The sequence below is a fragment of the Scardinius erythrophthalmus genome, assembly GCF_964197995.2.
Source record: "Scardinius erythrophthalmus genome assembly, chromosome: 8".
Taxonomy (NCBI): Eukaryota; Metazoa; Chordata; class Actinopteri; order Cypriniformes; family Leuciscidae; genus Scardinius; species Scardinius erythrophthalmus.
In genome coordinates this window covers 3,635,631-3,646,199 of record NC_138228.1, presented here as the reverse complement: position 1 = coordinate 3,646,199, position 10,569 = coordinate 3,635,631, and the positions used below count along the sequence as shown (strand labels likewise).

The following is a 10,569-nucleotide window of genomic DNA, read 5'->3' as shown; positions in this document are numbered from 1 at the left end:
TTGAAGTTGACTGTTTGAAATGAACGTGACATTGCATGTATGTATTGTTATTGTCTCTGATTATGGTTTGATTTAACCTGGGACCCAGCAACAGTGTGTGTGTGTGTGTGTGTGTGTGTGTGTGTGTGTGTGTGTGTGTGTGTGTGTGTGTGTGTGTGTATGTGTGTGTGTGTGTGTGTGTGTGTGTGTGTGTGTGTGTGTGTGTGTGTGTGTGTGTGTGTGTGTGTGTGTGTGTGTGTGTGTGTGTGTGTGTGTGTGTGTGTGTGTGTGTGTGTGTGTGTGGGACTTTTCTCTGAGACTGTACATCTTAATCTGGTTTATCATAAAAACATCCTGGGATTTTCAGAAATATCAAATGTTTGTAGGTTTTGCAGCAACAATTTCCTCTCCTTATTTTTGCAGAAAGAGGAAATGCAAATATATTTTTTGTAATTACTATATTTTACTACAAGGGACTTTATGAATCATACTGTACAGGTCAAAAGTTTGGAAAGAAGTCTCTAATGCTTATCAAGGCTGCGTTTATTTGATCACAAATACAGAGAAAAAAACAGTAATATTGTGAAATATTATTACAACTTAAAATAATAGTTTTCTATTTGAATATACTTTAAAAAAAAATAATTTATTCCTGTAATGCAAAGCTGTATTTTCAGCATCATTATTCCAGTCTTCAGTGTCACATGATCCTTCAGAAATCACTCTAATATTCTGATTTATTATGAGTGTTGGAAACAGTTCTGCTGCCTAATATATTTGATGAATAAAAGGTAAAAAAGAACTGCATTTATTCAAAATAAAAAAATATTTTCTAATAATATAAATCTTCTTTACTATCACTTTTGATCAATTTAACACATCCTTGCTGAATAAAAGTATTGATTTATTACAAAAAAAGAGAGAAAAAAATTACTGACCCCCAATTACTGACCAGTAGTGTATATTGTTGTTACAAAAGATTTCTATTTTTAAAAAAATTGCTTTTACAATTTTTTTTATTTTTATTTTTTTGCTTTTTATTCATCAAAGTATCCTAAAAAAGTATCACAGGTTATGAAAAAATATTAAGCAGCAGAACTGTTTCCAACTTTGATAATGAATCATCATATTAGAATGATTTCTAAAGGATCATGTGGAGTAATGATCCTGAAAATTTAGCTTTGCATCACAGAAATAAATGATAATTTAAAGTATAATAAATTGAAAACCAATTATTTTAAATTGTAATAATATATCACAATATTACATTTTTTTCTGTATTTTTGATCAAATAATGCAGGCTTGATGAGCAGACGAAACTTGTAATGAAAAATAGTAATGTTTCCAAACTTTTGACCTGTACTGTATGTTACCACCAGTACCAATAAATCACCATAAAATCATGTTAATTAAAAAAAAGAATTTAATTAATGTAGGTTGGGATCACACATTTTGCCCTTTTGCACAAATAATGCATCATATTAGGAATTACAAATTATACTGCATTAATCATTCTCTCACTCCAAAAAGTTCTGAGTTGTTTCAACCCATGTTTGGATCAAATATGGACAAACCCAACTGTTAGGTTTTAAAAATGATTCAAAGATTTAACCCAACGGCAGGGTTCGTCCATATTTGACCCAAACATGGGTTGAAACAACCCAGCATTTTTAGAGTGTATATACAATATATAATTATATCCCTGTCGGTTTCTCAGGGTCGTCAGCTGCGAGGTTTCAGAGGCTTATTCAATAGAAGCTCCAAGTCCTCAGTGGACACAAATATCGGCGTTCCACCTCGTAAACGATCCATAACCGACCATCTCCTCCGGAGGACTGCCAGCGCTCCTGCCAAGGGCCGCAAAAAGACCAAGATGCCATTGGCTGAAGCTACATATGACAGAAAGCACAGCATTGGGGACTCTCAGCCCACTCACGTTGAGAGGAGAGCGGGGAACAGAAGAGCTCTTCAACACCGCCCAGCATCAATGCCACTGGACAAGCTCCTAAACACTCACCTCAGCCTGTCCACTCCAGACAGGGAAGGGTCTGATCCTGGATCTGACACAATCATTGGTCAGTTGCTGATATAATTTCCTTAGGGACTGTGTCCGGTAACACTTTATTTTACAGTGTCTTTGTTACATATGTTACATGTACTTACCATGGTAATAACAGTAAATTATGCATAATTACATACAACTAACCCTAATCCTACCCTAACCCAATAGTAAGTACATGTAGTTACTTAATATTACACTGTATTAAATATGTAATTATACTGTAACAATGACACCTTAAAATAAAGTGTAACCTGTGTTCTAATGAATCAGAATGAAAGCTGTTACACAATGCATACATTTATATTGTTATCCCTATCATTATAGCTATAAGGCATAATTAGTGTGGATGTTGTTCTTCAAATCATTAACACTACAGCACCTTTGAGATTAAGAAAGCTTTTGCAATCCTTTCAGAAAAGAAAAGTGGACATTTTCAGTGTCTATTATTTAACTTCTATTAATAATTTCACTGTTTATGTAACCTTTTCACATGCTTTCTATTGTTTCACAGTCCTTTTGAAGGGATAGTTCACCCAAAAATTACAATTCTGTCATTAATTATTCACCCGTGAGACTTTTCGTTCATCTTCAGAACACAAACGAAGATCTTTTGGATGAAATTTTCGAGCTTTCTGTCCCTCCATTGACAGATACGCAACTGAAACTTAGACTATGAGTTAAGCGGTTTAGACCAAACAGATTGAATTTAGGCATTTATTCACATATCAACTTACACATCAGTTGTAAATGAAGCTCAAGCATGTTTGCTTGAAGTGCGAGAACCAATGAGGTTTGTTCTCGCGCATCAAGCATGTTCGGTTGAGCTTGCGTTTATGTTCACTGATCAATGTTTAAATGTGAATAAAAGCCTAAATTCAATCATTGTGTCTCTTCAGCAAATTTTGACTAAACCACTCAATTCATACGGATTGGTTTTACAATCTCTCTATGATCTTTTTGAGGCGTCAAAGTGGTAGTTGCGTAGCTGTCAATGAAAGGACAGAAAGCTCTCAGATTTCATCAAAAAGATCTTCATTTGTGTTCTGAAGATGAACGAAAGTCTTGGGGTTTGGAACGGTGAGTAATTAATGACAGAATTTTCATGTTTGCGTGAACTATTTCTTTAAAGGCCCTTGCACACTGAGTCCGAAATTCACATCTGAAATTTTCGCACGTTAAAAATAATTACAATCTTACGTTATATCAATCACACTTGCACACTGCCTCCGAAAACTTTCGTCCGTCATACATAAAATTCGGATCAGGTTCGATTTTCTGCGTTTTTCGCATCCGTAGCAAGCATTTTAACATTTCAGAGCCATCGAATCACGAATACGAAAAAACGCATGCGAAAATTTCTCTCAGTGAGTGCAAGTGTGCAAGGACCTTAAGTACTGCATTTAGTTCTGCTGGTCCCTTTTACAGATTCAGACTTACAGGCATTTCTTTCTTGAATACCTTAACTTGCCTTTGTCTTGTTCTGTCTTTACTGTTGTGCTTCTCTATAGTAGAAAACTGACTAGGAAAACCCCTGCAGGTAAACCACAAGCCATACTCAGGTCGACTCACCCAAAAACATTTCAGTGTTAAGCCATTGCACCAGTGTTTTTGAACAACTTTTGTTTTGTTTCATACGAAAAGTAAACCATCAAAGCTTTTGGAAAAAATAAAGCTTTAGAAAAAAATTCAATGTCCCCCATGCACCTAAACAGTGCCATTATCAAACTTCCTTCTCACCGTCGTACTTGGTGGTACATTTCATTTGTCTGGTGTACAGAGTTTCGTGTTGGAATTTGGTCTGTGAGGATGTTTTTTTATTTGTGTTTATTGAAGTTACTGACAATCATCTCCTGTAAAATAATGTCTTCCACAGATTCCTTCCTCCATGAGAAACCCAGATCCATCTCAGTGGATCTACTCTTTGAAACGTCTGCCTTCAAAGAGCCCGATGAACATTCGTTTTCTGCTGACCCCCTTCCAGACTGTAACACTGAGCCCAAAGATACAAAAGAAACTCCTTACCTGGTCATTGTGGGCAGTAGGGAAAGTCTGAGTGATTCTCACCAAGAACATTCAAGAAGTGGTCTCAACCAGACTGAAGCAGATCAATTATGTTCTTCCAAAGGGCCAACAGACCATTGGTCAAGTCCTTCAGATCGGCGTTATAATGGTGGCTTACAGAGTGAAGGAAGTCAAAGAGAATTTAGCAAGTTGGAAGCTCCTAAAAAGAACATTTTAACACCGAAAGCAGCCACGTATTCCACAACCTCCTCTTCTTCCTCTTCTTCAGGTACCGTCACCAAATCGCACCCTCCTAGAATGGATCTGCAAGACTTGAAGAGTCAAGTGTCCCTTCAGGACAGCGCTCTCTCTCGCCTTATTGACGCTGTCTCGCTAGATAACGAGTATGACACCTGTGGCTCAATCTCTGCTCTGATTGGCCAATTTGAGCTCACTTCTGAGCAGAGCACACTACTTCAATCCAACTCACAACCTCTGAAATATTCCCTTCCCCCGTCTGACCTCCCTCATCTCAACAACAAGCTTTCCAGCACTCCCCTAAAAGAAGTCATTCAGAAATCTGCGTGCACAACCTCAGAGCTAACCGTGAGACCTTCCAGTCCTGAAACGACCGAACCTGAAGTCTTTACCATCTTGGATGAGGAGGTGCTTTCTCCTGTATCAAAAAACATCTTATTTGACTCTCCTGCGGTCAGCAAGGGATCCTCACCCATCAGGATGCCTCTAGAATGGTCCGCACATAAGCAAAGCTATAGCCAATCCACTGGTTCCTTCAGGAACTTCGAAGGTTACAGAGAAACCTCATTTAACAGCACAGCTTCAGACCGTTTCTTGCTGTGCCAGGACTCAGTAGGCAGCAGTCTGATGGAGGTGGAGATCAATGTGGACGAGGATCCCTTAGACAACACACTGACCCCTTCGACTCGAGATTTCACTAGTGTTCAAGGCTTAAACCAGACCTCCCCATATCACGAACCAACACATCTATACAAACCCTCATACCTTCCCTCTCCTGTTCACTCATACTCCACAAACACATCACCCTTTCAAAGACACCAAAATCTGTTCTCTAGCACCTACCTGACTGGCAAATCCCTGCCTAGGAAGTTTACCTGTTATAATGACACCGGGAAGTTTCCACTTGGAAGTCACAGAACCGATCAGGCGAGGACTCAGAAGACGAGAGACCAAAACAGCTTGGTTAGCAGGGCAGAGGATTTACACACAAGCTCTTCGTCCTCAGAATGTCTTGCGAAAACTCAAGGCTGCCGAGAGAGGGACTTATACACACCCGTTTCAGACTACGACATGATTTCAGTTGAACTGCAAGAGCCAGCTCCACACAGCCAAGCCTTTCCCGTGCCTCCTCAGATCCACAACGGACTCTCCCCAGTTGCTTCTTCCAAGTCCAAGAGCCTGGGAGACCTGACCTCCGAGGACATTTCATGCAACTTTCAGAGCAAGTACAAGTCAATCAGCCGAAGTTTCGTCACTCCTGCAATGCGAGACCAAAGACGGATGTGTGGGATGTCCGGTCGTCATAAGTCCACTGATCCCTTAACTGAGCAGCTTCGCAAGCTTGTGACGTTAGAACATGAAGATTACACCCGTCCCCTCCCTTCTTGTCCTCAACCCGCCCCGAAACCTCTTTCAGTGCTCCCTTTGGTTCCTCAGAGCTCTGTTGATGATCATGAAGACCCTCCTCCATTTCTATCAAGGCGACTGTCATCCCGCAGTCAAAGTCGTGTACGTCACATAGCCAGTCGTGCACGTGAGAGACAGCAGGAGGCCTCCAAACACCAGAGTGCCATGGAAGTAGTACTCCGCAATAAGCCAGTCTCCTCCCAAAATCCTCCTCCAAATAGGCACTCTACAGGCTCTTATATCGCTGGTTACCTGGATCAACTGGGTCCTGAGACCCGAGGCTTGCCTGAAGGATCCTGCACTTCGCTACGCTACGGATACGGATACGGGGATCGCTACTATAACGACAATTCTGTACTCCCTCCTGACTTCTCCAACCCTTCAGAACCTGAGGTCTTCTTCCTGCTTAGGCTTTGACCTTGCATCTCACCCACTGTTTTTGACTGTGCATGTATTTCATGTAGCAGGACACTTCCAGAACTGTGTACATATACCATATAACACTGTCTCCTACATGTGCTGTATCAAACTGATTATTTTATATACATGTGATCCCTGTCATGCTTGAAAAAAAAATGTTGTTCAAAATGTGTGTTGTCTCAAGGTGAAAAAAATAACTGTAATGGAAATTGACATTTTTGTGGTTGTCGGCTTTTTTAAACTACGTAGTACGACAAAGTCATGAAGGGGCTTCTCTTTTTATTCAGTCTTCCTGCATATTATGTTATTTGTATGTCTGTGTAGTCTGTACATACTATGTTGGTAAATCCTCAGTCAAAGCACTACTTAAATTTTAATTATTGTGTTTTTCTTTTGCATGTGAATGCGTGAACATTTTCGGCATGACTATGCACAGACCTGTAGATGCTGTGCTCTGATTTTGCACAGAATGATTCTGTTGTATTGAATGCAATACAGCACATTTACCTGCTTGCTCTGACTTGCTTGCTTACTATTAGTCATCATGAATTTAAAGAAGTTTGAAACTCTTCTTCATATTCTATGGTTAAAGTTTTATTTTTATAATTGATTTGATACAGAGCAAAAAAAAAATTTGTTAGACTTAATATTTAGTTTTCTTTTTAAAGAGACAAAACTTTTCTCTTTTTTTCAATTAATCTGTGCTTAAATGCATCTAGTCTGTTGTTCTTTTTATTGTTGCTCATCCGAGATGAGTGTAAGCATTTTCCTACCAATGCAATAAAATTATGAAATGTTTGCTATGAGGTCAATTTTTTTTATGTGTGTGTGGTCTCTCTTATCTGCCCCTCTAATATCTGTAATTAATCTTTTTTATCTCTCCTCATCACTTTGGTTGCTCCATGTTTTGGCATTATCACACTCGCAAAAAAGTGAGTTTGACTGGCCATGACACATATTTACCTCTTAGAGGCAAACGCACATATCTTTTAGCAGACACAAAAACAGTGATTACACTATAGAATAATGGCCAAATTAATTGGTAACTGCTGGAAGTAATGCAGGAAACGAGCCGTATTACATTAACACTTCAGCTACTATTAACTAATATGGAAACAATATTAACTAATCAGTAGGAAAAATCAAATATAGGACTGAGCTAGTTCTTTATTAGGTAATTAATAGGCTAATTACTGAATGAGATTAAGAACTTATAATTATGACAAATTATAAAGAATTACTCATTATCAATCACAGCATTAACATTTTACTCTCAAATGTGGTCATAAAATCACTACTTACTCAAGTGTTACCTAGTTAATCTTCAAGAACTAGGCATCTGGAACATTATTTCAAAGTGGAAAAAAAACGTTTTGTTACCTTTTTTTGGTATAAAGAAATTGTGGTACTTTTACTTTTACTCTGGTTGAATAAAAATAAAGCATTCAACTTCGCTGCATTTATTTTTTAACTAAAGTACAAAAAGACATATCCGAGAGGAAGATGCATGGGAGTTGTAGTTTTACTCGGAACTATCCCCTCGAAATGTCTCATCATTCTTGAACTCTAAAAACTACATTTCCCATGAACCCCTCTCGGCACAGGGCTAAACGAATCCTGTGAGTGAATTTTTTAAGTGTCTCTCTTTGCGTTGTTGCTGATTAGTTTAATCTGTTTAACAGCAACAGATTCCAGCATTTACATGTAATCTCCGAGCAAATCTATTTGATTGAAGTATGAAATGTTTGCAAGTTTTTATTTATGCTCCCGCGCCGCTGACGTGACCGGTCATTGCCATAGAGACGAAACTACAACACAGGAGTGAAACTGCGTCCACTCTCGCTGTAAAACTGGTAAGCTTATATTTACACTTCAAAGTACTTTATTTTTTTATTAAATTGATCTTTTTCATTGTAATGTAATATTGGAATTGCGCTAGAAAGAATAATGCATAAAATATTATAAATATTAAATTAAAAAAGCTAGATACATGTGCATGTTAAAATAATTGTAACGGTACAATTTATTTTAAAATACATTACAACAAAATAAAAAATGAAGAGACCATTTCCTGGAAGTTTAGAGGGTTAACGTTAACGATGATCTGTATTTATAAATTCTGGTTAATATTACCACTGGTAATTGCATTTAATATCTTCTTAAAATCATATTTTAATAACAGTAAAACTAAGAAATATAAATTGAGTTAAGCAGTGGTCAATAGTTCAAGTTACTAAAAGGATTAACTGGCTATCTGACTGATGATTAACTTTCCTCTGCTTTCCTGCAGTCAGTCATGTCAGATCCCGAGCATCAGGTTCCATGTGCTAATCTGGGAAATCCAATCTTCTCCTGCATGGTCAAACCAGGATCTCACTCGTCAGCTGAAGATCCAGCAATGGCCAGATTTCAGAACCTGATGTTTAAAACTACATACAGCGACTACGGGGCTCGATCAGCGACGTTTGAATCCTCGCCCTGTTCCTATCACCCCATGTCCCAGACCTTCTCACAGCACCTCGGGTTGTGCGGGATGTACCAGGACAATACCTTCAACACCCGCTTGGACCACAGCTATGTGTATATCCCAAATGACAAAACTCAATTTAAGGGACAGTGACCAAACACATTTGCATCTCTTATTTGAGTTGTTTTGTTTTTGTAATTGACCTTTTTAACCATGATGTTGATGGATATGGCTGCAATAAACGAAGTTATAAGTGTGCGAATAAAACATGTCTCCAGCCTAACCAGTCTTAATGTATGGTGTCACATGACAGTAAGTGAACCAGCATAAAACATTCAAGCATGTGTGTGTATTTATTAGTGCCGTCAAATCGATTAATCACATCCAACATAAAAGTTTGTAAATGTATGTGTGTATATGTACATACATACATACACACATGCTGTTTATCAGTCTCCGATGTTGAATGACAAAATAACCTTAGTTCAAACACTTTAGTACATAAGTGCATATAGTGTATACTGCGTCATTTGGGACACAACTTTTGACATTTCAGCTTGAATTGTGTGAAACATCTGTAAACAGACCCGTATAGAAATACTGTGTTTTCCTAAGATAAAACTCTTCATCTTGGATACGTATTGTGGGAGCATCTCTATGTTCCCACAGCCCTATGTTCCCACAACCCTAACCCTAACATACCTAAACCTACCCCTCACAGGAGGGAGACTTGTCTGGGATGTAATTGGGATATCCCTGTACCAGCACAAGCACTAAAACCTACCCTTCATAGGGGACATAGTTAAATGAGAGAACATAGGACTGTGTGAACATAGGGCTGTGGGAACATAGGGCCAAATTTTCAAGATTTTCAGTAAAAAAAAAAAATCTTAGAAATGTGGGAACATGGGGCTGTGGGAACTGACCCCCGTATGGTTATTGTTAGAATTTCTCATTTAACCATCTTAGCCTGCAAGTATATATAATAGAAGAGGTCTCACTTTGTTCTGTAGGAGTGTACTGGCAACATCTGTTCTTCATTATGTGGACCTCTGTGTTCGACTGGAGGAAGTGTTTTCCATTCACTATCTAAAGCAGAATAAACATGTATATGTGGTGATCTAAGCCAGGAAACTGACCATATATGGACGTGTAATACAATGTATTTTTCTATTTGATGTAATGTATATTCTTATTGGTTAATCCGGGGGAACTCCCCTCATATTCTTACTATATCTTCTGATACAAAGGATGAATAAAACTGAGCTATTTTGGTCTTTGTCTTTGTATTCAAACTTTGTAGTTTGCAGTCTTTGTTCATTCAAAATGCTAATTGCTGGACTGAAATGAGGCACATGATTATAATTCTAACAGTTATGATAAATATGTTTGCATCTCCTTTTCTGTCTATCTAATCATTTCTTGTACACACTGTTTAGTCACACGCTCATAAGACACGTGCTAGTTATTATCCATAAGGAGCAATAATCATGAATGGGTTTGTTTGTCTCTCTATGGACTCTTTTAGCGAACATGACAGTCTCCTTTCTTTTTTATATGGACTTGTTATTCTATTTGTTGGTTTCAGTCTATGCCCTGTCTCTCTGTCTGTGTCTGTGTGTGTGTGTGTGTGTGTGTGTTGTCAGACATCCAATTTTATCTAACAGAGAGTCTCTCTGCATGAATGATCCACGACTTACGGTGGCCGAGAGGTGCAAAACAAATCACAATTACAAAAACAAAATAACACATCCAAAATAAAACAACAAATTATAAACACAATGTTGTTTTGTTTTTGTAATTGTGATTTGTTTTGCACCTCTCGGCCACCGTAACGACTTCTACTACATTTCTCTCCGAAACTTTGGGATATTAAATTAAATTGATTGTGGAGGATTTTAATTGTGACAAGATGATGTACAGGGCAAGTGTCAGTACATACTTTTATGGCATTAGTAGGCGGTCTTTGTGCTTT

General features: G+C 38.1%; 1 protein-coding gene across 1 annotated transcript in view; it reads left to right on the top strand.

The window, feature by feature from the left end:
- plch1 (phospholipase C, eta 1) overlaps positions 1 to 6,919 on the top strand; it is a 90,156-nt gene extending 83,237 nt beyond the window's left edge. Inside the window, exons 22-23 of the mRNA XM_081373168.1 lie at positions 1,697 to 2,054; positions 3,915 to 6,919. Of these exons, the coding sequence (XP_081229294.1) occupies positions 1,697 to 2,054; positions 3,915 to 6,124 (2,568 nt within the window). The 3' untranslated portion in view covers positions 6,125 to 6,919. The remainder of the gene's footprint in view (positions 1 to 1,696; positions 2,055 to 3,914) is intronic.
- Positions 6,920 to 10,569: the final 3,650 nt, after the last annotated feature.